Consider the following 26,798-nt stretch of genomic DNA (forward strand, 5'->3'; position numbering starts at 1 on the left):
TAAGACAGACTTTCACATATTATTTTTTTTCCTTCTAGGTTTGTAAACTTTGCACATTTCCCAGTTGTTTAAGTTTCTTTTCACACATAAAAACTAGGGATATTCGATACCACTTTTTTTTCAGACCGATACCGATACTCACACCCTCAGTACTCACCGATACCGATACCAACTGCCGATAGCAGTAGTACATTTGACAAATAAAAAAAATCACTAAAATATATTTTAAAATATTTCAAAATAAAACACAAAAATGCTCTTTTAGTTTAAGATTCACAATTTTGAAGTATTTCCAAACCGGTGAAGTTTTGGTGAAAAACTGCTGCAAGCTAGCGCCAGTTACAGGCAAGGAGGACTCACTTAACGTCTTCCCCCTCTGCCATCGGTCGCTTGTACTCGTCTGCGTCACGAGTACTCGAGTATTTGAAAAAAGGCTGGTATCGGCCCGATGCCGATACCTGGTATCTGTACTCGCCCATCCCTAATAAAAACAAAACAAAATTAAAAAAAAAAATTCAAAGGACTTGATTGACGTCTGCTGTGTTCACACCCACAGCGGCGTAAACCTCCCTCTTTTGCCAAATTTCACCCTGCCTAACAACAGAGCCCCTAGAGTTGAATAAAATAGACCAAATTGTAAAGGTGTGAAAGTGCACCTAGATGGTACAGACATAAGGTTACGTTACTAACCTGAAAGTATCCCAAAATGAAGACGGCCGCGCCAATTCCAACGTAATAGAAGGCAAACTGGGTCATTTCATATTCAATGTCAAGTATCCTGAAAATCAGCATGCAGCCATGAAATGTATTGTGCACAAAATATTTGACAACCTTGTGTTTCCCACCACCTACATACCCGCATGACCTGCCCTTCAACGGTACGAGGGTTTCCCACTCTGAAAAGTTGACAGGGCTCCAATGTGACTGGTTTATGCCTTCAAATGTGTCAGTGTAGTTCTTCTTCCACTGGATGGTGTTGTTCACACACTCCTTGCGCTCGTCACTCAGCTCATTCAGCTCAATGTCGTACTCGATGAACGTGTCGGTAAGCAGGCCGAACACGAGCAGCATAAGAGGCTGGGCCGAGCCGTGCAGCACGGCGCATATGCTCCCCACCACCATCATCAGCACTTCCTTGCATGTGGCAAAACGGAACTGGATATATATGCACGAAAGAGGTTGTTTGCATTTGCGAGGAGCTGAATAGCGAAAATGTGAATGCCAACGCGCGTGTGTTTTTATTTTTTATACCAGTTGAAAGAAGCCAACTCGAATTGCAGGTTGCTCCTTGCTCCCTTGTCCTCTGGAAGTAAATACTTGCACGTTATTTGTTTTTAACTCCTTCACTGCCAGTGACAACTATAGACGTCAAAATCCAAGCAAACAGCCAGTTTTAATTTTGAAAAAAAATAAAAATAAAATGAAAAAGAAAAAGAAAAGAAAATTTAAAATTAAAATTTTAATTAAAAAAAATAATTTAGTTTTAGTTATAGTCTTGTGACCAAATTTAATTAAAACCTTAGTCATAACTCAGTCACCTGATTGTATTTTAGTTTTAATCCAACATTAGTCAACAAAAATAAAGAGCAATTTTAGTCGACTAAAATTGGCTTTTGGAGGCCGAGATCCAGTATGTGGTCTCAGTAAGACCAAGACCGATCACAAGAACGTCAGCGCCGGTGTTGTAGGGTAACAGGAATCCGTTCTACGCACAATGGTAGCACTTAGCAATGAAATTGTTGTTATCGTTGTTATTCATAACAACAATGATTAATAACTATGAATGAAAACAATGAATAACTACAACTTAAATTCAAATTTCTTGTCAAAATTTGCACTGGCTGTTTGCTTGGATTTTTGACATCTATAGTCGTCATTGGCAGTGAATGAGTTAATGAGATGAAATATCAGGGCCTTAGTTAATTAAACCTCTCTACTCACTTCTCCTCCTTCTTGTTGGAGTTTGACATGGTCCTGCATGGAATCAAAAACATGCAAGCAAATAATATGATCAACAACATCGAATACATACTGTACCTTTTCTATTCAGTCTAAACCGGGGGTGTCCAAACTTTTTCATTTGAGGGCCACATCCAGAAAATCAGAAGGACGCAAGGGCCACATAATGTTATGAAGACAAATTGTGTTTAGTCCTAAAAATTGTACAAATAATTTATTTGTCCTTTTGTATATTTATAAAAAAAGGTACAGTATGTAAACCAATTTATTTGTAATATGGCAATAGGGTTATTATAGTTTAGGAATTGTTCATTTGAGTTTTTATTTTGTTTTGAGTTTTGTTTTGTTTTTAATTTAGTTAATTAGTTAATTTAGTTAGTTTTAATTAGTTTTCAGGGTGGTTCTGTTAGTTTTTTTTATTAGTTTTAGTTCTTTAATAAATGCTTAGTTTTAGTTTAGTTAGTTTCAGTATTAGTTTTAGGTGTTTTTTTTATGTGTATTACTTGTGCATGTTAAAGATTAGACAGCTCTTAATATAAAAAGAAAAATGCACTCAGCTGTCGCCAATGTCTTACAAATGCAATTTTGCCATCTAGTGGCAGAAAAATTACCTCAACACAAATCAATTTCACACTTGTTTTTTACAGTACATCTTTTTAATTTTAAATCAGTCTTATGAATTATTATGAAATTACTGCATCGTTGACTAAAAGATGAAGCCATATTTTTCCCACTTTTATGTTAACAAGAGTATGAAAACTTGGAAAATAATATTTTATTGTACATATTATTGTACATTTAGAACATATATAGCATTTGTGATTAATCATGAGTTAACTATTGAAGTAAAAAAATTAATTACGATTGAAAATTTGAATCACCTGACACCCCTCAAGCATATCGATGCGCTTTATGTAATACATTCACATTTTACAGAGTATTATGCACTACCAAGTCACCGAGAGATATTAATTGAGCAATGTGTTCAGTGCAGTGATTGTTATTGACAGTAATGTTAATGTACAACAGCAATGCATCATATTAAATTGTCTATTTTTAGCTACACGGGGAGAAAATATGAGAAACTCGACACACCATTGGATTATTTTGTCCATAATGTGGCTTGTGAAAGTATGTTCAAATAAAATTACATTTAAAGCAGTAGCAAAATGTACCAATATAGTGGTCCAGACTAATGAAAAAATAAAATAAATAATTAAAATCAAATATAATACATACATGTAAGATCCAGCTGGTTCTGCAAAATGTAGAAAGTGTGTTAAAATTTGATTGAGATGAAAGTGAAATCCTTTTTGATGACTGTATTTGATTTACCTTCATCTGTCATGTCATAGCTGTGATTCTCCTGCCCAAGCTTTTTAATACTTTGCAATTTCACTGATCCGGATGGCATATTGGCTCACCTTGAAAAAGCAAAATAAAAGCAAAATGTGGTGAGAATCATTGAGAGTCATTGTCACCCTCTTGAAATAATGGTCTAATATTTTGACCAAAAAAATATATATATATATATCTCCACCGGATGCTGACTAACCACCTATGCTAAAATTGTCTACATCTATAGTTATTAAGGATGTAACGATATCCAAATATCACGATACGATATTATCACGATATGAAGCTTACGATACAATAATTATCACAATATTGTGGGGAGGTTGGCGATATTAACAAAAGGTCACAATATTGTAAAAGAAAAAAAAATGAGCTCATACTAAAAAAAACACAATATTGTGCTTTTGTACATAACAGCAATACATATAAACTACCTTCAATCTCTAATAACACTTAATATTGAGCCACTTAATTGCTAATGCAAGCCCACATTGAGTTCCTCTACATTTTGACTTGCTTCAAAGCATTTTACAATCCCCTTCATCTGACAATTAGTGTATTTTAAACATAGAAGGGCCAAAACATACCTAATGAAAATTAAACTGCACTACCAAAACTAGCCACCAGAGGGTGTTCTAACTGTCCAAATGGAAATCAACCTGACTTTTTTTTCTTTTTTTTTAACAGATGTGTAGCTTTTAAATATCGCAAACATGACGACGACAATATTGTGGCAGTTTTAATATCACGATATTGCCGGTATCGTTACATCCCTAATAGTTATCAGATCATTCAAATTAAGTTATTAATAAACATAATAAAATCATGTCTGATTCCGTTTTTTTGTGTTTTCTGAAAAAAACTGAAAACCTGACATACAGTAGGCAATTATTTTAGAAAATATGTAACTCTAAAGTGCAGAAGGAAAAGAAGAAGAGACATTTACCAACATGTGTCCTTTCACAAGCAAATGTTTCTTGTCCTCCTTTTTTTTTTTAGAATTTATCATGGGTCCCCCAGAACAGCAGTCAGGTCAGATGATCCTTCAGTAACTCGGTAGCGCTTAAGTCCGTTATGGTGACATGCAGCCTATACGTCCCCCCCCCCAATTCTATAGTGCCAGCTGTGGCCGCATGCAACTTGTATATTGGAGGAGGACCCGCCGTGTACCTTGGAAGGGATTCACGTGCTGTTATTGAGGAGGGTTGGGCTTCGTTGGTACTCGGGGGGTCACGGTGTTTTCTTTGAGGGTAAGTGTCCGGTCGGTTTGTGTCCCGCTGCCATAGAGGTCAATGACCGCACGGGTGAACACGCCACCTGTGGAGGCTATCGCGCTTATCATTACTGGATTTCTCGGGTCTCCTGTGTCGGCCGGCGCATAAGTGAATACGAGACAATATAACCTTTTTGAAAATATATTATTTCATTCTTGTAGACAGTGTAAATGATTTATAAATCTAACGTAGGGCCAAAACTGTGCAAACACTCAGTCAAATGCTTTGTTTACTGAGGGCAAATAAATCAATACTATAACTTGTAAGCTTTATGGAGGATTATTACTATCCTACTGAGAGGATAATGCCAGTACTGTTTGTAAGAGCCCATAATCACAAGGGCAGGGACTCAAAAGTACGGTATTTGGACAAAGTGACATAACTACGATTTTCTTCTTGCAGATGCTTTGCTAGGCTTTCACTTGCCGCTTGTTTGCTGGTCTTCACTCTTCAGTTGTTGTTGTTGTTGTTGTTGTTTTTTTTGTTTGTTTTGTTTTAGAGCTCAGTATTGTTTCACTCTCGAGTAACACCGTAAATGAAAATGAATGAGTAAGACAACAAGCCTTGAAGACTAAATTAATAAATTGAATTTGTTCTGTGACCATTAGGGATGTAACGATATCCAAACATCACGATACGATATTGTCACGATATGAAGGTCACAATATGATAATTATCACGATATTGTGCGGGCCTTGGCGATATTTAAAAAAGATCACAATATTGTAAAAAAAGAGAGCTCATACTAAAAAAAAAGCACAATATTGTGTGCTTTTGTACATAACAGCAATACATATAAACCATCTACAATTGCTAATAACAATATTGAGGCACTTGCTAATGCAAGCACTCATTGATCGCTTCACAAGAAAATTAGGTGACCCTTCATCTGACAATTAGCATAAAACATTAAACATAGAAGGCCAAAACATCCCTAATGAAAATTAAATTGCCCTAATAAACTAGCCACTAGAGGGTGCTAGAACTGCAAAAATGGAAATCAACCTGACTTTTTTTTTTTTTAACAGATGTGTTCCTTTTAAATATTGTGAACATAACAACGACGATATTGTGGCAGTTTTAATATCACAATATTGCCCTTATCGTTACATCCCTAGTGGCCGTGCTCCTAACTTTCAACTTGGTATAACACTCACATAGTTCAAATCATCTTTCCCCTCTGAAATGAATGGAAATGCTACGGGCCCCATAAAATAGCAACAACAAAAATTGTAAGGTGTTTTTGTCATGTCAACGTTCCCTCTAATTAACAATTAACAAATAACAGCTGCTCTTCAAATTTGATGGGCAAAAAAAAAAGATTAAAAAAAAAAGCCTTTTAAAAGCAATTAATCGTGATTGATCAAAATTCTAAGATGTAATTAATCTGATTTAAAAATATAAACGTTTGACAGCTCTAGTTATTTTTCTTCCTTGCCTTTTGCAAGCGTTTTGTGTTCCTTCTGTTTTATCCTGGCTTTTTATTGCCAGCGGCTTTTGTTGTTCTTGATCTAATCCTGATTTTATTTATTTATTTATTTATTTATTTGTAATGAATCACATTGTTCATTCTAAGTTGTGTACCTGCGCTTTTGGGATCCTTTCATCCGGTATTCCTGGAAACTGACAATTTTTTTTATAATAATAAAAATAGCACTGTAATCTATTTTACATTATTAAAACATACAGTAATAGCACAAATTCAATTTAAAGCATTAAACAGTTTGTGCATCATGAGTCCATGCATTTATTTGATGGGTATTCTATTCTGTCTAATGTGCATGCCTTGGCCATCGGGATGCAATGTAATACATACAGAATACTACACAAAGATTTGATGATGAAACACAGAAGATGGTCACATGCTACAGTAATATTGTTTTTTGCAGAGGTGTATCTGTGAGTACTGCCTGTTTGTGTTTAAATATAAATTGTTTAAAGATGATGACTACCGCAACATCAATTAGTCCGTTTGACCCTGGTCGCTCAGCCATTCAAATGAATGGGGACTTCGGACCCCTTGTAGGCCACCCTTAAGAATACATGAGGGATTTGGACCCCTAGTAGCCCGGATATCAACATGAATGGGGAATTCAAACGACGTAAAAACTTGTGATATTTGAAGGTTTTTTTTGTTTTGTTTTGTTTTTTACAGAAATTTCTGTGTTTCCAGAACCAGTTTGCTCGTGTGCAACTTATATTTTACGCAAATCTGAATGTAATGGAAACCCACCTAATGACGGGCTGTCAATATTGACGGAATGCCCACCTTTGTCGGTCATTCCTAAAATAGCTGTGACGAAGTGACGACGGATGTGTGGGTAGAAAACAAACCGACGGACCGACAGTTACAGGTTGAAAAAATGGCAGACTGACGATGACAGAAGGGAGCTTCTGGGCGCCGCCGAATGACGGACCAGCAAGAATATGTAAATATGTGATGTGGTATTTTTCATGTGCTATTTCTGGCTTTCCTGTACTTAACCTTCCTGTTGTCCTAAAAAAAAAATTCTAACACATTTAACCCTATGGTGAATGGGATCAAATTGACCCCAAGGATATTAGGAGGGTTAAATGTTACCAGTTTGTTGATCTCCTTGGACTTCACATTGATAGTTACACTAAAAACAGTTGCCAGATGTCAATTGAATGCCAAATATCAGTTCCAGACGTTTATCTGCTTCATGCTTCCCCTTAAAGTGGATGGATCCATCTGGCCAATTAGTCTCTTGTGTGTCAATTGTCCAACTACTTTGGCTGTAATGGCTGTCGGCCATGAATGGTCAAAGCCACATTCTCGAGAAAGCTTTCTTTCTTTCTTTCTTTCTTTCTTTCTTTCTTTCTTTCTTTCAGAAATAGTGTTTTAATCTTGTCAAAATACATTGTAGTGATGTATAATATGAAAAGAAAATGTCCAAAATCAGTCAGTACTGATGGACTTATGTACGATTTTGGTATATTACGTGATGAGACAGAAGTGACAATGACCTCAATGATCTCCTAGAAAATAATATTTTTTCAATTTACAGAATTGAAGTGATCGGGCTCCAAATCCCTGGCGGCGCCCTTTCATATGACCTTCTACTTTCATTAGCTACTGCAAAAACGACATTGTTTTGTCATTCTGCCACTACCAGGCAACACACACCTTCTCCACAGCCGAATAACTTAATTAGCAGACCATTTTATGCATTTGAGTCCATATTTCTAGAAATGACCTTTTCATAGAAGTGACTCCATTCTCTTTCCTCTTCAAACAACTGACTGCAGAAGAGGAATGTTCTGGAGGTCAGTCACTTCACGGAGTCCTGCTGCCTTCACTGACATCGGTAAAGTACAATTTTTTTGAATGTGAACTTGAATCAACATGTGTTATTTTATAAACGCAAAGAGTTTTACTTCCCATGTGTACTAAGACTGTGGAAAAGTCAGTGAAAATTTTAAATGTAATGTAGAATGATGAACACACTGTAGATTATTCCCGTTTCTGTAAATCATACTGCAGATTAGTCAAGGATGCAGGGCTCTTCGCGAGTTCTTGAAGGCACCACACGCCGAACTGCAGTAAAAGGCAAGTACTGTATTTAAAGTACACTGCTGCCACCTCCTGGTAAAAATGGAAACTTATCCCAGGTGCCCAGAAATATTGCTTCGGTTGTAAAGTTGCAGACGTATACTGTCCGTAGCGAAAACTAAGACATGATAAGAGACCATTGTGTATTATTTGAAAACTTGACAATATTTGCATACTTTCCCTTGTAAACTGCACTTGTAATGTGTCAGACAGTGAGAACATGTCGTTTGTGCACAGCCCGATCGGTTCTGGCCGGGTTATTTCCAAAACTTTCGTCTTCATTTGGTGAGCCAATTAGTGGCTGTGGGATGTGGATGTGTTATGGGATAATGCTGAAAGGTGAACGCCCCAAAATCGTCATCTTTGTCAATGGAGGCAATCTAGACAAAAACTGAATGCATTACACCATAACTAATGAAAGTATGTGTTCCATTTGAAGAAAAACAGGCTACACGCATGTTGCTAAACTGTTAGACCAAAAGACTCCACCTTGGTTTCAACAGAATTTACTGTAACGCATTTTACTTCGGCACATGCTTTTGGGAGACCGGTGCTTAATATCACAATCTTTTAGACATTTTGCATGTATTATTTCATTTGAGTTTTTATTTGTATTCATTTATGTCATTGGTCAGTATAATTGGCTAATCTACAGACTTGGGCCAACTAGTGGAACCCAGAGTTCGAAGCAAACATGGTGAAGCTGCATTTAGCTATTATGCTGCACACAGATGGAATAGGCTGCCAACAGAAGTGAAGTCAGCCCCGAGTGTAAATGCTTTTAAATCCAGGTTAAAAACTTTGCTTTTTTCAGATACTAATCAAAGGTCCCTAAGGACTTTTAAACAGCTTTAATTAAGTGTTTTTGTTTTGTTTTTTTAAACTTCCTTATGTTAAATGTTTTAAAGTTTGTTGAATAATGTTTTAAGATTGTTATTGTATGTTCTTTTTTAGTACATTTTGTAACCTATTTTCATTTATTTTTCTTCCTCTGAATGTTAACTACTGTTTCTTGATGCTTATGTGTTGTCTTTCCTTGTGTAAAGCACATTGAGTTGCCTTGTGTATGAAATGTGCTATACAAATAAACTTGCCTTGCCTTGCCTAATAGGTTGATTGTATACAATAAAATACAAAATATTATTCAAATAAACTACTTTAAGAATTTCTCTTCTATGTGACTATAATTAATCAGAATTGAATAATTATAATAAAATGAGAACGATTTGTTATTGTTTTTATTAAAAATAAATAATTTACATACATATATAGTCCTTGAGTACAAAAGTTTTCCAACCCTTGGTCAAGCTCATCTTGAGATTTAGGTTTTGCTTGTGAAGACTACATTTATATTATTTGATGTAACCAATGTGGAAACCAGAGAGTTGTCTATTTGGGTGAAAAACAAGCAATTGCAAAAGAATATAAAAAAAAACCAAAAACAATATGAGCTATTACAAAAACATAATTTTGAATTTTGCCGTGAAGAAGAAAGAAAACACTAAATTAATTACTCAGGAACAAACACCGAGTCCATACATCAAGGAACAGTGGTAACCATTGATGACAGAAACATTTTGCGAGCTAAGGAAACTGTGGACAACTGACCATCGGCAACAATTTCCAAGCGGGTAGGAGTTCAGGTCATGAAGAGGAACAAGATGTACAGATAGAATTTGGTTTGAATTTGCAAATAATTTACTGATACAAGCCTCCAAAGTTCAGAGACAATGTTTTATGAACTGATGAGACAAAGATTAAACATTAATTGATGGAAAAGATAAAGCTTTGTGAAAGAAACAGTTGAGTTTGCATGGTTCGTTTGCAGAATGGGTTTATTTATTTTCATGGAAATAAGACATGATGATAGCTGAAACATTATCTCAAAAATCTACATCCAGAAACAGTTTGTCAGCTAATTGAAGGAATGCAGCAATAAAAGTGTTTTGGCGATGCTTTATCAAACAGCAAGAAAATGATCCAAAGCAAAACATCGTGTCAAAACAGCAATTGATGTGATGCGGGGCAAGATGTGGAATGTTTGAGACAAGTCATGTCAATCTCTAGACTCCCCAATGTAGACAGAGGAAATTACAACAATAAGTTGGACTGACTTCAGTCCATTTCAAATCTATCTGCGCCACTATTTTTGCTCACCTTAAACTTTAGTCAGGGGAATCCTACTATCATGATACTACCTGGAAATTAAAGCAGAATTGTTCTTGTCTCTTTTTCGCCTTTCCAGTCTACATGGAAAAATAAAAGGAATTGGCATTGTCCCTATTTTGGAGAGGAGTGCCCACTGTGCTGTGTGCTTGACTGAGGATGTAAGAGGTCAACAGAGGAAGTCCACAAGTAAACAAATCCAACTGGCTGTGCCCTTCTCAAGCCAGTTGTTTACAACTCAGGAAGTTTCGGAAACTGCGTGATATGGTCGTTGCTTGTCAAGGATTCTTTGCCATACTTATGATTCTTACTTTTAAACTAAACTACTTGTGTTACATTGTCATATCTTCCATCCACCACGTTTAGATAAGAATAATGGAACGTAAGAAGAGTCAAATTTCCTGTCACCAATTGCAGTGTGATTATTTTGACAGCTAGGGGCGCCATTCTGCAAATCTTATGAAAACAAAATAAAGAGGGGGAAAAAAAAGGGGGTGTTTCAAAAGTTAAAAGGGATTATACATTAATAAGCCAGAGGACAACTCCACTCTCAATCCCCTCGCACTGCTCTGGGCCAACTCCTGCTGACAGGTAAGATGTTGTGCTTGTCTTTCTGCTTCTTGCCCACTTTTTAAGGCAGGATCCTTTACTAGATGATGAGAAAACTGCAAATACACAATGGTTGTTTTATATGTGTACAGTGGATTCCTACTTTACTATCCAAACCATGTCTTTATTGAACTAATAATAGCAGTTGCACTATGAAGTAAGTGGCATCATAAATGAAGCTTTAGTAGATGAGAAGTGCTCGTTACTGACCGGATATGTAATGAAACCTCATGCTAATCTGTTTACCTTCTCTAACCTCAAACATAAATTCTTGCAATGGTGTACAAAGTGACAACGTCAAAAATGAATCCCCCATGTGAAATCAAATTGGATGCTGTTTAAAATAATGTGCACGCAAAGGGGGTAAAGGTTACATTCTGCCACATGTTGGTCCTAATACATTGCACAATGTTGCCTCACACTCTTAAAGGTTAGGGATTATACTTGGCTTTCGGGTAAAACTTCAAGATATGTACCATAACATTTACAGGTGAACCTAATGACCTTCTCAAAACTTTTGAAGTCCAACTGTTTAACATTTCAGTACTTTTTGCATAACCTGCTTTTTCTCTAACAAGGAACTGAATGTCAGCTTCCCGCAGACATGTATTTGTACCTCCTGGGACTCGTAGTGTTCTACTACCTGTACCGCTGGCTCAGGGAGATACCCAGGGTATCTGACAAGGGCGACAAGTATGTGTACATCACTGGCTGCGACACGGGCTTTGGAAACCTCCTGGCCCGTCACCTGGACAAGTTGGGTTTCCGAGTCATCGCCGCCTGCTACACGGAGAAGGGCGAAGAAGAGCTGAGGAAGTCGTGCTCCGGAAACCTGAGCGCAACACACCTGGACGTTCGATCGAATGAAAGTGTAGCTAAAGTTGCAGCTATGATCAAGGACAAAGTGGGCCAGCGTGGTGAGTGTGTAGTACAAATATGTTGCGACGACTTTTTACTTTTACTGCTTTCATTTGAAAACATATGTATTTTCTCCTTATTCTGTCAAAATTGGCTGGTTATGCCTGCCAAATATGTTCTATGACAGAGGTTTCTAAAACTGGGATCGTTTGGGTTTGGGACTTGGGTTGTCGGTAACGCGCGTTACTCAAAAAAACAAAATAAACGCGTAACGCGTTACTTTTTTCTACAAAGTATTCGGATTAAAGTTACTGTCCAGAGATTCAATGCGTTACTCCACATTTTCATGAAGAAGGCAAATTATCTCACTGTTGTAACAGTCACAAACAACTACCGCTAACTACGAAGATGAGGCGGAAGTCATTGATCACCACACTGAATTCAGCCATGGTTTGGTCGTGAATGGTTTGCACATTCAAAACAAAAGTGATGATACTTTTACTAATAGTTTTATTAACCAACATGCACAGAACGCAACAAAAAAAGTATACATTATGGACCATAAAAGTGGTAAAAAAAAAAATAATTATTATTTCCATCATCAACTGGTCCGTGAAGCATTATGGGATGAGGTTGTCTCCGCCCTCTCGCCAGGGGGAGTGACGTCAGACAAATCACGTTTTCAGCATGCACGAGTCGACTCAAGTGTACACATTGGAATAGCGGAACAAACAATAGAGGAATTAAGGGGATTTTCAATTTCAACCTGGATAGATTTTTATTTTTTGTTTTATAAAAAGTATTTATTTACAAGAAGTCAAGAGAGACTGCCCATTTTGTTTTTCATTTAAAAAAAAAAACTTTATTTCCATGTTAAAAATGCACTTTCAATGAAGTATTTGGAACTCCGTTTCTACCGCATTATTTTTATGTTGAGATGGTGTTATCGGCAGCTACTGAAAGTAACTAAAAAAGTAATTTTTAATCTAACTTAGTTACTTTTAAAATCAAGTAATCAGCAACGCAATTTAGTTACTTTTAAAACCAAGTAATCAGTAAAGTAACTAAGTTACTTTTTCAAGGTAACTGTTGCAACACTGGACTTCGCAAAATAATTAGTAATATATTGTATTTTAAACGCACATTCAATCAACACTGAATTCCTCCTGTCAGGCCTGTGGGCCGTAGTGAACAACGCAGGCGTGGCCGTCCCCTCGGCCCCATGTGACTGGCTGACCATCGATGACTACAAGTCCATGCTGGATGTGAACCTAAACGGGGTGATTGCTGTGACCCTGAGCGTCCTGCCGCTCATCAAGAAGGCCAGGGGCAGGGTGGTCAATGTGGCTAGTGTGTTTGGGAGGATTAGTCCCACCGGAGGCCCATACTGCGTGTCCAAGTACGGCGTGGAAGCTTTCAACGACAGCCTGAGGTGATACTACTGGTCTTCACTTTTGACAGTTTGGCATTGATGATAAAAATGGCTTTTCCCACTTAGGCTCAATATGGCACCATTTGGTGTCAAGGTCCTGTGCATTGAACCGGGTTTCTTCAAAACAAATGTGACTGATGCTGCACTGCTGAGTAAGAGTGTGAAATGGGTGTGGGACAAGATGCCCCAGGAGGTCAGAGACGACTATGGACAGGAGTACCTTCAGAAATGTAAGTGTGGCTTATTTATTCAATTACTTGCTACAATTCAAGTTATTCCATCGCTCTTCCTCCACCCCTTACAGCATTAGCGCTCCTAACAGACAAAGTTGCTAAGATATCAGACGCAGACCTGATGAAGGTGGTCAACTGTATGGAGCATGCGGTATCGGCCGTTCGTCCTCGTACTCGCTACTCACCAGGATGGGACGCCAAGTTGTTCTGGCTGCCGCTGTCCTACATGCCAACCTGCGTCTCCAGCTACATTCTGAGCAAAGAAGCCATTCCAATTGCCAAGTCAATATAATAAGTACACTTGTTTGTAACATTTTTTTTTTTTTTTTTACACATTCTTTCACGATACAGTAGTCATGATCCAAAATGGTATTGCAAGAAATTAGTCATTTTCCCTCAAATTAGTCATTTTCCCTCAGATCCTCTCCAACTGCCTCTTCATTGATTACACCATACGTGCCATATTGAAGGCCTTATCTGAAAGCGTTATGTTCAGTCCAATGTGCATGTCCTTGGTGATAAGCCTGTTGTGAAGAAAAAAAAAACAACTTTTTGCTTTGGGGTCAATAAGCACCCTTGCATGTAGGGAAGGATGTAGTAACATCACTATTATTGGGTTACCTCATCATATTGCCATGTTCTCTTGCTAAGACCACAACTACACAAAACAAAGACACATGCAATTAGTTTGTCTTTTTATTTCTGCCACTATCGTTCTCAGTAATGGCTGCTTAACATGGCTCATGAGTGTCATCTGGTGGTCAGCATGGGTACAACATTCACTACCAGGAAATACGGTTGACAAATTCTGAAAGACTTGTTTATTCCATCGTTCTTTGCAAATGGAGACATTAAATATAACTCAAGATGACAAGACATTATTTGTATTTGGACATGTTTTACAACCCAAGTGCTCCTAACAGCTGGACCCCCGCCTATTTTTGTTTTCTTCTTAATTCCGCAATAGTTCGATTGTTCAGGCGTTTAGGAGTGCTCCTCAGCCAGTTTCTCAGCCTTCTGGACCACTTCCTCGATGGGGCCCACCATGTAGAAGGCTTGCTCGGGCAGGGGGTCGTACTCACCTAAAAAGGACCAGCAAATTAAAAAGTTACTTACAATGTTGAGACGTCCATTAAGGAAGGGGGCATACATAAACCATCAGCCTCACCTGCAAGAATGCTCTTAAAGCCCTTGATGGTCTCCTTTAGGGGTACCAGCTTTCCCATGTGGCCTGTGAAGACTTCAGCCACCTGGAAGGGCTGGGACAAGAACCGCTGAATCTTGCGCGCACGGGCCACAGTAAGCTTGTCCTCCTCAGACAACTCATCCATACCCAGGATGGCGATGATATCCTGAAGGGATTTGTAGTCCTGCAGCACAAAAGTAAAATTGTGCGAGTTTAGCTTTAGAGATAAATTCAACTAACAATTTGGCAAGGTTCAAATTAAAACTTCGTACCTGAAGGATTTTCTGCACACCACGGGCAACATCGTAGTGCTCAGCGCCAACAATGTTGGGATCCATGATACGGGAGGTCGAGTCCAGAGGGTCGACAGCGGGGTAGATGCCCAGCTCGGCGATGGCACGAGACAACACGGTGGTGGCGTCCAAGTGAGCAAAGGTGGTAGCGGGGGCGGGGTCAGTCAAATCATCAGCAGGCACATAGATGGCCTGACAGGGGGGAGGCAGGAACCATTTGTCAACATTCGTATGAATAAAATATTTTTAAAACTCTGAACATACCTGCACTGATGTGATGGAACCCTTCTTGGTGGTGGTGATCCTCTCCTGCATAGTACCCATGTCTGTGGCCAGAGTTGGCTGGTAACCCACAGCAGAAGGGATACGGCCCAGCAGGGCAGACACCTGACCAAGTTCAACAAAATAAGTGAAATAAAAATCCAACTTTGGGTCCATGTCACACTTGTTGAGTAAGTGCTGACCTCAGAGCCAGCCTGTGTGAAGCGGAAGATGTTGTCGATGAAAAGCAGCACATCCTGACCCTCCTGGTCACGGAAATACTCGGCCACAGTCAGCCCAGTCAGAGCCACTCTGGCACGAGCGCCGGGGGGCTCGTTCATCTGTCCGTACACCAGCGCCACCTAGCAATGGAAAAACATTAAAATAAAATATTTTTTATTTTATTTTTTAAATGTGAGGCTTGTCACATCTTCTCACCTTGGAGGTGGTGTCCTTCAGATTGATGACACCGGACTCGATCATTTCATGGTACAAGTCATTTCCCTCACGGGTACGCTCACCCACACCGGCGAACACAGAGTAACCACCATGGGCCTTGGCCACATTGTTAATCAGCTCCATGATCAGCACAGTCTTGCCTACGCCAGCTCCACCAAACAGCCCTGGAAAAACAAAAAAAAAAAACAAAAAAACAAAAAAAAAGGTACCCAAGTTTGACAATTTCCTTAAGCAAATTTAAATGTATTTATCGTACACATACCAATCTTCCCTCCCTTGGCATAGGGGGCCAGCAAGTCGACTACTTTAATGCCAGTAACAAGAATCTCCTGCTCCACACTCATGTCAGTGAATTCAGGTGCTTCAGCATGGATGGGTGCAGTCCTGCAAGGAGAATCAAAATAGACCGGTAACAAACTTTGCATCACATACATGTCAAGTGTTAAGGTCATCTCAAGAGTGAACTTACTGCTTTGTGGAGATGGGGCCCCTCTCATCAATAGGCTCACCAATGACATTCATAATCCTACCCAGGGTCTCAGGGCCCACTGGAATTCTAATTGGGGCTCCAGTGTCCAGAACCTTCTGTCCACGGACCAAACCTTCAGTACCATCCATAGCAATGGTGCGCACAGTGTTCTCACCTACAAAAAACAAAAACGTTCAAGTTATATCCCAACCCTCACAGGGTATTTACCATGTTCTTGTAGCAAACCTTAAAAGTCCAGCCACTCACCAAGATGCTGTGCCACCTCCAGAACGAGCCTGGACTCTCGGCCAGCGACCTCCAAGGCGTTGAGGATGGGTGGAAGGCCCTCGTCGAATTGGACGTCCACCACAGCACCGATGACAGCCACGATACGGCCAGTGGCAACACTGGCGGCAGCGGCGGCGGCAGGCGCAACATAGTCTCTGCCTGCACAAATACACTCACTTTTACAGTCGTGACCTTGTATTCATATCGGCATGCTATCATACAAAGTTAAAACCAGAAAAGAGTTACTGTGATTAATGTGCTGTGACACAAATACCCATTGCAAACTCCCAGATTAACACAAAGAATTTTGAAATGCATTATACGACAAATCTAAGTAGGTAATTATGCTATAACCGAGAATGTCATATGAAAGAAATCCACCCGATGCTAACGTCGCTAACATTTCGGCAACATAGTAAGCTGCAAGTTTCCATCCTATCCAATCACATCGCCAAACATTTTCTTCATCACTTTACGTAACATATTGGATGATTTAAGAGGGAAACGTTTAGACTAAAACCCTTGGGGAGAATCAATACGCCCAGCCTGTAATGCTAGTCTAGGCACCACCTCATGTCATTAGAGAAAGGTCATTGGTGCTCGCATAGACAAACCACCGTAAAAACATCGTCCGAAGCATGCAATCGTCAAAGAATGATAATGCACATTTGCTTCCGGTTATTATAAATAATGTAGATAGCCCCCTGCGTTATTTTTAACGCGACAACTGAATCACCAGGCCCGTCCGGCCGCTTGAAAGGGCAGCCAGCGTGTAGCTAGCAATAGCTAACGTTAGCTATTAGCATAGCTTCAGTCATCCATTCAAAAGCCACCCTGCTCCGTCTATCGGCTCATGCGATTTCGCTCAAAAGCACCCAGCCTGAAGGGTCTTACGTGAAAGGACGGCTGGTGATCCAACAAGGGCCTTGAGGGGCTGGACCCCAGGCTTGAGAGCCTGCAGAGCCCCGGTGCAGCAGCGTCCCACAGCTCCTAACATGATCAAAATGGCTGAAGGTGGAACGAGACAAGAGGAACTCACGACTTTATACCAAGTAGTCACTAAAGCCAACTGCGCGTGCGTGCAACGTTGAGTGTCTCGTGCGCGTGCGCAGATGACTACTTACATTCACGCATGCGTATTTGTAAAACCCATGCAGCTGATTTTCTTGCTTCTGCCCACCACAAAACTGTTCACTCGTTCATATAAATTGAGTGACCAACAACTAATTTAAACTTGGTGGTTACTTTAAATGTTGTTCCACAACAATACGGCTAACTACAGCATATTTACACCAGGGGTGTGCAGAGGATGGGGCCAAAGGGGCACAGTCCCCCACTCCGCCTCCCGGGTCATCGACAAATAATCTTGTATTTACCGGCAAAGTTGAAGGAGCATCCAACATGGATCGAAGGGCATCAGCTTGGCAAAATTTCCACCTACATCACCCGCATCTTCGTCGACAAAGTATTTTTCAGGGACATCAAGATTGGTTGGTCACCCCCCAGGGCATCTAACATGCTTGACTGTTTTACACCCCAGCGCACTAATATACATTCACAGATGTGGGTTATTGAACTGGTGACAGGTAGTGACAGGATTGAAATGAACAGTGTTGGAAATGAGTGCTTCTTTTTTTTTTTTTTTTTTACAGTTTTTGTACAATAGTACACATGCTAGCTGTGTTAGTTATATAACTGGTCAAAAACAAACTTGCTTTTACAGTAGATTTAAAACAAATAAAAACTTACCCTAGGTCTACCCATATCGTCAAAACATTTGATGATTGATTTGATGATTTCTTTTTTTTTTCTCTTCTCTGGGTAGCTGAAGAAGTTTGTGTGTGTGTGTGGGGGGGGGGGAAGTTTCGACTATTAGGCTACAAACAATATGTACAAAAGGTTGACTTTAAACGTATTCAATCTGTTATAGCTGATATCAGGCATAATCCTCGCATTTTCCCAAACCCAAATTTTTGGCCCCCATTTCCCAATACCTTCCCCATGCCCTGGGACACCCAGAATCCTCATGTAAAAAGTTACAATTTAAGAAGATGGCTTGAAATGTGCAGCGTCTGCGATTGGCTGGCGACCAGGGTGTACCCCGCCTACTGCCCGAAACCAGCTGGGATAGGCTCCACTGAAGCCTTGCATAATTAGGAAAATGGATGGATGGATGGATGGATGGATGGATGGATGGATGGATGGATGGATGGATGGATGGATGGATGGATGGATGCAGCCGGCATCCATCCATCTACATCCCCGGCATGATGCCGGTAATGAGACAGGAGTTGAGCACAATTGAAGAGTGTATGTGATCCACTAGAGTGCGCCAACGTACCACAAAAAATGCAGAACATTATGAACATGCACGTATCACAAGTTTACTAGATACCTATCCTACCATGGTGATTGCATTATTCGTGAAAGCCTAAATCCTCAAGTGTTTTGTCACTTGCAAAAGACCAACCACTAAACCTTTCTTTTACGAAAATTAGGTTGCATTCATTTGTTTAAAAAGTGTACGATGTTTCATTAAGACCAATGGGCTCTTTGCACAAATTCACTACTTCCTGAACTCAACACCAGTCCTTCATTTCCTGTCTTTCACGAGTGGACAAGCTGATTAATCCAGGTGTGCGTGATCTCGGTAACTGCAACAACATTGGCCAGACACACCTGGATTAATCAGTTTGTCCACTCATGAAAGACAGGAAACAAAAACGTGGTATTCAGTTCGGGAAGTAGTCGAGCTGTGCAAAGAGCCCATTGTGTGGCTGCTCAGTTTCGTGCAGTTATGAGATCACATTTTTGATATTCGGAAACAACAAAATCAACTCACCTCGACCTGAGTCATTGGGACAGGTTCCAGTTTCCTTCTGAGTCTCATCTGGTTCAGTGGTATTGAACTTATATCGAGACAATTTTTTTGTAGAGGCTTTTTTTTTTTAGACAGTCAGTTATTACTGGACTTTATCTACAAGCGCACCGGAGAAAGATGAGTGTAATGACAGAAAACGATGATGCCACAATGATGCCATAATGATGTCATTAGATCCAGCAACATTACTCAGCATGACTGTAATGTTGTTTGGGGGAATATTTGTGGGTATTACTGTTTTGTTGTGGCCTATCACTCATCAATTACACATAATTTCCAAGGGAAAATTACAATTTCCAGCTCTCACCACGTTGTCCTACTTAAATGTAAATACTTGAGTTAACCAATAAGTTTAATGAGAACCAAATTTGGCCTTTAATGAGTCGGACACAATTTGTGGTGGCTTTCATGGAAAGGTAGCATGCAGATGTATTGGCTCTAATCCTGAGGAACTGAAGGGGGCTCAGCAGAGATAACATAATTTCTTTTTGCTTGCATTTTATGCAGCTCTACCAGTCTGTAGCTGCCTGACAAAACAGAGCAGATTTCGCCGCTCTGGGCATGCCCCAAAGTCAAGTCTGAGGAGTGATGACTGAAAAGTTGTGCTTTCAGGGTTACCGTGAGGACATGTGGAACATCAAATACCTTCAACTGAACTCATCTGGACCTTTAACTGGGGAGTGTATTGAAAAGGTGCTGCTTTCTTTAATTTGCTGTTGCCATAGTTACTTCAAGGGTAGAGGAGGAAGGTAGGATCGGTTCACTAGAGGCCAGCTGACACAAGACTCAACATATTCCATTCACCTGATTAGATGCAATTCAATGCCAATATGATTACTAATTCAAAGAGGTTAGCTTTCCTGCAGCTGAAGAAAAGCCCTTAGCCTACATGTTGTAAATAAATGATACAATACAATTACATAAAACCTAACACTAAGAGTACAATACATGTCTTAATTTGTACTGGCATCACGGCAGATCAGACTCTTCTGCTGTGCATCTATCTACCAGATTAAGTTGTCCAACAACATGGTGTTAGGGCTATATTAACTCATTCATTCCCAAAAACGTATTTATACGTTTTTGTTTGTTTGTTTGTTTGTTTGTTTGTTTTTTTAAGGTTTTTGTATGCTGGAGCATTATGACGGCTTTGATGCAGTTTCTGACCTGAAGAGGTCACTTAAAGCAATGGTAGTTGTACAAAAAAAAGTTTGAAAAAAATGGCCAGCAGGTGGCAGCAAAGTATAAGAGATCAGCCAGGGCCATGTTGCAACAAGCTCTTTTTCCCAGTATTTTCAACAGGCTTGTGAATAATGATGAAACTTAGCTAATTCTAATGGTAACTGCTGCAAAATGTAAAAACAGATACAAATATACTTTTTTTCCTGATGAAAGAAGAGACTTTAATCTTTATTTTGGTAGGTTCCATGTTTTTATAGCAATAGAACATGGAAATGGCTGGGAGTGAATGAGTTAATGAAGCTAACTGCTTGCTATATTATAATAAAAAAAATGCATAAAAATACTACATCTCTATTTTCATGCCACACAGATCAGAAAGCACGCATACATGTAAGTTATGATTAATTGAATGATGATGTTATTGGGATTTTCTTCTCTTTTGATTGTTGTTTTTTGTTTTATCTCTGCTGTTCATCTGTTTATATGTTCAAAAAAATAATAAAAAAATAAAAAATAAAAAAAAACATGCGCACGCACACAATACATCGTGCCGCCATTAAAAGGTGTTAGCATTTAAATTCTGACCTACTTCTTATGCACATGCTCAAAACATCTAATAATATCATCTAGTAATAGCTTCACTGTGGTAATTTATTCATTTCATTTACTTTAGTTGTTTGTATTGTGATAGCAAAGGAGACAATTTTCTTTTAAATATCCATCCACCTCATATCTCCCCTCACACCGTGGCAAATATTCATCCCCGCAGACAGATTAAAGGACACACATTCTTGAGTGACAGCTCGCCGGTCTGTGCTTTCAGTAAGGTAGAATACTTGGCAATAAAAACATACGCACCCACTCACACACTGTCACCACAGAGAGAGACAGAGTTACGTGATGCTCCTTGCAGCTTCTCGGGCTATAGGCTATATAGTCTTGCTTGAATCCACTGATTCAGGACAACATTGCAAGTAAGACGTTTGCTATGGTTTGGTGGTGAAACAACCTTAAAAAAAAAATGTAAATTGAACTACTCAAAACATGTAATTAGATGTCACATATCAGTATGGTTCTCAGCAAGGAACCAAAGCTCTTTTGAAGGAAAGAAAAAAAAACAATAGAGAATTCTAAATACATTTTTGGTTGTTTGACAAGGCTTTGCATATTCACACAATCAATATCATTGCATTAGTACATGTGATGCTGTGCCCTCAAATTGTATATTTGTTCTTTTTAAAAAAAAACTCATTCATTCCCAGCCATTTCCAATTCATTTTCATTCATTTGATGCAAACCCCTTTTTGCTCACGGCTGTTTTACTGGATTTCGACTGATTTTGCAAGACCCACAGAATATTGTGTTCAATTGCTATAAAAACATGGAACCTACCAAAAGAAAGATTAAAGTCTCTTATTTTATGAGGAAAAAAATGTATATTTATATCTGTTTCCATTTTGCAGCAATTGGCATTAGAATCTTGCAAACTTTCATCATAATTCACAAATCTGTTTAAAAAAGTGGGGAATTGTGAGTAATTGAGCTTTTTGCAACATGGCCCAGGTTGGTCTCTTATACTCTGCTGCCACCTGCTGGCCGTTTTTGTAATAACCATTGCTTGAAGCATTTTCTTCAGTTCAGAGGATGCATCAAAGCCCCCTATATGCTCTAGCATAAAAATAAACAAAAACATATAAATACGTCTTTAGGAGCATTGTAATATTTAAAATAAAACATATTTATACGTTTTTGGGAGCAAATGAGTTAATGACGTTGTAAGGACGCTAATCCTTGTCATAGCTATTTGTGTTACCAGTAAGTGAATCTGTGTCGTATTTAACACGGTTATGTCGGTCTATGATTAAAAGAAATAATAATAGTAAGAATTAAAGAATAATGTATATTTGTTCTTAAAAAAAAAAAAAAACGCATTCACTCCCAGCCATTTTCAAATCATTTTCATTCATTTGAAGCAAACCCATTTTGCTCACGGCTGTTTTACTGGATTTTGACTGATTTTGCGAGGCCCACAGAATATTGTGTTCTATTGCTATAAAATCATGGAACCTACCAAAAGAAAGATTAAAGTCTCTTATTTCATCAGGAAAAAAAAAACTATATTTCTATCTGTTTCCGTTTTGCAGCAACTAATATTAAAATATAGCTAAGTTTTATCTATAGTCACATTCCTCCATACAAACACTGTCAAAAAGAGCTTGTTGCAACATGGTCATGGTTGATCTCTTATACTGTGCTGCCACCTGCTGGCGGTTTCTTGTAATAACTACCATTGCTTTAAGCCACATTTTCATGCCAGAAGCTGCATCAAAGCCTTCTGTATGCGCTTGCATAAAAAAAAAAGGAAAAAAAAAAGTATACATATATTTTTGGGCGTGAAGCACAAAGTGTTTAAAAAAAATGTACACATTTTTAATGAATGAGTTAAAAAAAAGTGTTAGTGTTGAAGTGCCGTTGCCATCTTGGTAATAAGTGCCCATTGTCTAATAAGTGCTCATTGACTAATTTCTACTTGGCAGTATCAGATAACGCTAAGCATTATTATCATCATAGTAATGAACCAAGGTAGAATAGCATATTCGGGAATTGGTTAGTAAACCTGCCTGACAGTTCTGGGGTTTGAATCTTGGCTCTGGCCTTCATGTGTGGAGTTTTTATGGTATGGCCCCTGCTTTTGTATGTGCGTTTGTTTTATAATTTTTCCCAGGTAGCTACTCTGGCTTTCTCCCTATATTCCAAAAACCCGCATTTAAGCTCAGTTGTGGATAGCTGGACGAAGGTAAGAACTATTCCACATGTATAATTTTCTACTGCTTAGTCATGCCAGTCTTGGTTAAATCTTATTTTTGTCGTAGCCGGTGACAATTTGTTGCTATTATTCCCTGAGGTTTTCAATTTTGAATGGTGAGATGAACGCACAAATATAACAAAGGACATGTGAGAGGGCCAATGCACTCATTGCGCCTGCGCTGTCTTGAGGTGACTCCCCAGGTCCCCTCCCAGAAATGGGAGTGAGTGAGCTCGGAAAAAGGGGATGGTCCTCCTTTCACTTACTGCACCTATTTAGAAAGGCTGAAATGTGAGAACCACAACACATGCATCTTTTTGGTCAACATCACCATTCAGACTGTGGATATGGAATCTATCAAACTGTGAATGTAGACCAGCTTCTCCAGCTTTTTGACACATTCCCGCCCCAATGTCTTGTCTTTCCGGGGAGCATTAAATTGCTGATCACCTTGGAGACATAAAGTGTCCACATGGTGAGTTGTGCTAGCTTGTTTTGACTGCTCAGCTTTATTAATGGTTTCAGTGTAATCGCTTCCCATTCAAGGACACCATGCCGCTGATGACCTCGCTGCACTGGCTTCTGCTCCTGTGGGGGCTGCAGGGTGTTTGGGCACAGGACTACAGAGGATATGAAGACGAGGTGACCACTAAGAGGAAAAACAGGCAATACACATCCAATTATGTGCCAAATAATCGCAAATGTAAGTCGGTCTGAATGAACTCATTTGCATCATGATGGCGCTATTACGTTTTACTTAGGGATGGGCGAGTACCGATACCATCCTTTTTTCAAGTACTCGAGTACTCGTGACGCAGACGAGTGCAAGCGACCGATGGCAGAGGGGGAAGACGTTAAGTGAGTCCTCCTTGCCTGTAGCTGGCGCTAGCTTGCAGCAGTTTTTCACCAAAACTTCACCGGTTTGGAAATACTTCAAAATTGTGAATCTTAAACTAAAAGAGCATTTTTGTGTTTTATTTTGAGCGTTAAGACTATTGAAGAGTGACTGTGCTGGGGGTTTTTGGGTCAAAATTAAAGGAAATATATTTGTTTTAGTGATTTATTTATTTTTTAATTATTTGTCAAAATGTACTACTGGTATCGGTAGTTGGTATCGGTATCGGTGAGTGCTGAGGGTCTGAGTATCGGTATCGGTCTGAAAAAAAGTGGTATCGAACATCCCTAGTTTTAATGTTGTCGAATCAAGTTATTTGTATGATTGACACTGCAATACTTTTACCTTCTCAGCACTTACTGATGATGCCTGCAGTCTGGAATTAGCCTTTTTGATTGACAGCTCAGAGAGCGCCAAAGACAATCATGCCCAGGAGAAGCGTTTTGTCACAGAAGTGACGGAGCGACTGCAGGGCCTCCGCATGCAGAGCGGCCGCAGCCTCGTCACCCGCTCGGCCCTCCTTCAGTACAGCAGCCATGTCATCATAGAGCAGACCTTCAACCAATGGCAGGGTCCCGACAGTTTCAAGGCCCGCATAGCTCCTATGACATATATCGGACATGGCACCTACATCACCTACGCCATCACAAACCTCACACGCCTCTACCTGGAGGAGTCGGCCCCCGGCAGCATCAAGGTGGCCGTTCTGCTCTTCGACGGCATCTCGCACCCGAGGAACCCCGACATCTTGTCAGCCGTGGCCGACGCCAAGAACCAGGGCGTCCGCTTCTTCACTGTCGGAATTACGCCTGAAGCCAAGGAGTCTGCCAACATTGCCCAGCTGCGGCTAATTGCAAGTTCGCCAGCCTCACGCTACCTTCATAATCTGCAGGACAGAGGCATTGTGGAAAAAGTCGGCCGAGAGATCGTGAGTAAATGTCTACTGGAAAGTATGCATGCATCAAATGGTTAAAAATCAACTCTAGTAAATTTGACTCTAAACGGAGTCTTATTTTGTCCCACTCTATACAGAGTAACATTTACACTAGGGATGTAACGATAAAGACAATATTGTGATATAGTGATATTAAAACTGCCACAATATCGTCCTCGTCATGTTCACGATATTAAAAGCAGCACATCTGTTAAAAAAGTCAGGTTGATTTCCATTTGTGCAGTTCTAGCACCCTCTGGTGGCAATTTTTTTTTTAGTGCAGTTTAATTTTCATTAGGTATGTTTTGGTCCTTCTATGTTTAAAATCTACGCTAATAGTCAGATGAAAGGGAACGTAAAGCACAATATTATTATATTATTTTCTTTTTAATATGAGCTCTTTTTTTTTTTTTACGTTGTGACCTTTTTTAAATATCGCCAACCTCCCCACAATATTGTGATAAATATCGCATCGTGAGCTTCATATCGTGATAATATCGTATCATGATGTTTGGATATCGTTACGTACCTAATTTACAATGGAAGAGAGTAAAATATTCAGAGTAAATTTTACTCAAAGTATTTTTAGTGTGTATGAGAGAATTTGCGTATACCATGGGGAAAAAAACTATTAAAGATTTTTCACTCATAAATTCTAAGTAAATTTTGCAAGGAGAGATTTTGACTAAATTTTACTTTTTTATTTTTTTTTTGTTTTGCTCTGACTGAAAAAGTAATTAAATTAAATAAATGCCTCGAGCATGTGAATCACTCCCTCATCTATATGAATTTCTGTTAGATGGAGAGCGTCTTTGTCCACGTTGCATAGTGATAAGAAAAAAGTTTTTTCTGGGCTCACAGCCGCCATGCTAAGTTGATTATTATGACGTGCAGTGCAGTCCAGTGAAACATCTGTCAGATGCAAACACACGTGTCCCATTAAATGTCCGTGGGAAAACAAGGTGCAGTAGGACTGAGCAAGAATATACATGCACACGAGATCCTTCAGGTAAGTCAGAAAATAGTTGACAGTACAGTAAGGGTTGCAGGTGACACAACACACTAGGGGTGTGCTCAAAAAATCGATACGGCAATATATCGTTGTGGGCCTCATTACAATACACATATCGATACGCAGGCGTCGGAATCGATATTGCTCGTTAACTTTAAATAGGCAGTTAACGTTTGCCTTTGCAGCTTGCATTGTACCTAAAAAAATAAAAACCAGCAGCATCTTTGACGTTAATTGCCTCCAATTAATGCAAAAATAGCTCACCAGTGATTGGACACCGTGTCTTGCTAAGATAAACGAAAGCAAGGAAGAATGTCAACATTTATTTACTTGTAAACTTAACATGGCACATGTCTCAATGTACCAATTTTCATATATTTTGTTTAAAAAAAACAAAATAAAATGTGTTACATGAAAAAAAATGCTGTTTTTATTTCCCCAATTATTTCAAAATTTTAGAGCATTTTAGAGCTGTAATTTTAATACTTTGATATTTTTGGTCATATCGGCTCATGCCTATTAATAAAATTTCCCGGTGTGTCTGTGAAAACTGACACATTTAGAGCAGGCACGCTTGGTGGTAAACCAGAAGAGCTACTATAACAAAAACATTTTTGTCATCCAGCATAATAAACACTTTAGGCATGCATATGACTGTTATTGTAAAATGC

At 39.2% G+C, this 26,798-nt stretch overlaps 4 protein-coding genes across 11 annotated transcripts in view; 2 read left to right on the top strand and 2 right to left on the bottom strand.

The window, feature by feature from the left end:
• LOC144013521 (bile salt export pump-like) overlaps nt 1–4,469 on the bottom strand; it is a 35,262-nt gene extending 30,793 nt beyond the window's left edge. For all 5 annotated transcript variants that reach the window (XR_013282270.1, XR_013282271.1, XM_077512508.1 and 2 more), the window contains exons 1-7: nt 4,262–4,469; nt 3,295–3,383; nt 3,199–3,217; nt 1,942–1,974; nt 1,252–1,303; nt 857–1,155; nt 691–778 (exon numbers count right to left, since the gene is read on the bottom strand). Coding sequence is in view for 3 of the 5 variants with exons in the window: in XM_077512508.1 (XP_077368634.1) it covers nt 691–778; nt 857–1,155; nt 1,252–1,303; nt 1,942–1,974; nt 3,199–3,217; nt 3,295–3,373 (570 nt within the window). In the remaining 2 variants the exon portion in view is untranslated. The remainder of the gene's footprint in view (nt 1–690; nt 779–856; nt 1,156–1,251; nt 1,304–1,941; nt 1,975–3,198; nt 3,218–3,294; nt 3,384–4,261) is intronic.
• A 6,356-nt stretch (nt 4,470–10,825) lies between these two features.
• On the top strand, nt 10,826–14,452 carry LOC144013530 (retinol dehydrogenase 7-like). 3 transcript variants are annotated; one of them, XM_077512523.1, is made up of 5 exons: nt 10,826–10,920; nt 11,541–11,855; nt 12,970–13,228; nt 13,295–13,458; nt 13,533–14,452. In XM_077512523.1, the coding sequence occupies exons 2-5, from the start codon at nt 11,543–11,545 to the stop codon at nt 13,751–13,753; spliced, it is 957 nt and encodes a 318-aa protein (XP_077368649.1). In that variant the 5' UTR covers nt 10,826–10,920; nt 11,541–11,542; the 3' UTR covers nt 13,754–14,452. The 3 variants fall into 3 exon arrangements, with proteins under 3 accessions (XP_077368649.1, XP_077368648.1, XP_077368647.1); XM_077512522.1 differs by having other exon boundaries at nt 10,851–10,920; nt 11,531–11,855; XM_077512521.1 differs by having other exon boundaries at nt 10,859–10,920; nt 11,517–11,855.
• Nucleotides 14,260–17,479, bottom strand: atp5f1b (ATP synthase F1 subunit beta). Its single transcript, XM_077512519.1, has 10 exons — nt 17,312–17,479; nt 16,397–16,576; nt 16,130–16,304; nt 15,923–16,044; nt 15,640–15,824; nt 15,405–15,563; nt 15,205–15,327; nt 14,920–15,132; nt 14,630–14,831; nt 14,260–14,543 (listed from the first exon to the last, which is right to left on the bottom strand). Exons 1-10 carry the CDS (start codon nt 17,412–17,414, stop codon nt 14,446–14,448), a joined length of 1,560 nt encoding a protein of 519 aa, XP_077368645.1. The 5' UTR covers nt 17,415–17,479; the 3' UTR covers nt 14,260–14,445.
• Nucleotides 17,480–19,146: 1,667 nt separating this feature from the next.
• Nucleotides 19,147–26,798, top strand: part of LOC144013531 (uncharacterized) — a 29,491-nt gene continuing 21,839 nt past the window's right edge. The window contains exons 1-5 of one of the 2 annotated variants that reach the window (XM_077512524.1): nt 19,147–19,714; nt 19,806–19,991; nt 23,206–23,277; nt 23,812–23,989; nt 24,535–25,109. In XM_077512524.1, the coding sequence (XP_077368650.1) occupies nt 19,887–19,991; nt 23,206–23,277; nt 23,812–23,989; nt 24,535–25,109 (930 nt within the window). In that variant the 5' untranslated portion in view covers nt 19,147–19,714; nt 19,806–19,886. The other variant, XM_077512525.1, reaches the window with a different exon arrangement.

The sequence above is a fragment of the Festucalex cinctus genome, chromosome 2 (assembly GCF_051991245.1).
Source record: "Festucalex cinctus isolate MCC-2025b chromosome 2, RoL_Fcin_1.0, whole genome shotgun sequence".
Classification (NCBI taxonomy): Eukaryota; Metazoa; Chordata; class Actinopteri; order Syngnathiformes; family Syngnathidae; genus Festucalex; species Festucalex cinctus.

Bases quoted from the DNA above. Each gene is read 5' to 3' on its own strand.
- LOC144013530 (XM_077512523.1), top strand. From the start codon at position 11,543: ATGTATTTGTACCTCCTGGGACTCGTAGTGTTCTACTACCTGTACCGC. The intron at 11,856-12,969 runs GTGAGTGTGTAG...TCCTCCTGTCAG, and splicing joins GGACAAAGTGGGCCAGCGTG to GCCTGTGGGCCGTAGTGAAC. The intron at 13,229-13,294 runs GTGATACTACTG...TTTCCCACTTAG, and splicing joins GCTTTCAACGACAGCCTGAG to GCTCAATATGGCACCATTTG.
- atp5f1b (XM_077512519.1), bottom strand. From the start codon at position 17,414: ATGTTAGGAGCTGTGGGACGCTGCTGCACCGGGGCTCTGCAGGCTCTC. The intron at 15,825-15,922 runs GTATGTGTACGA...TTGTTTTTCCAG, and splicing joins TGCCAAGGGAGGGAAGATTG to GGCTGTTTGGTGGAGCTGGC. The intron at 15,564-15,639 runs GTGAGAAGATGT...TTCCATTGCTAG, and splicing joins TGAAGGACACCACCTCCAAG to GTGGCGCTGGTGTACGGACA.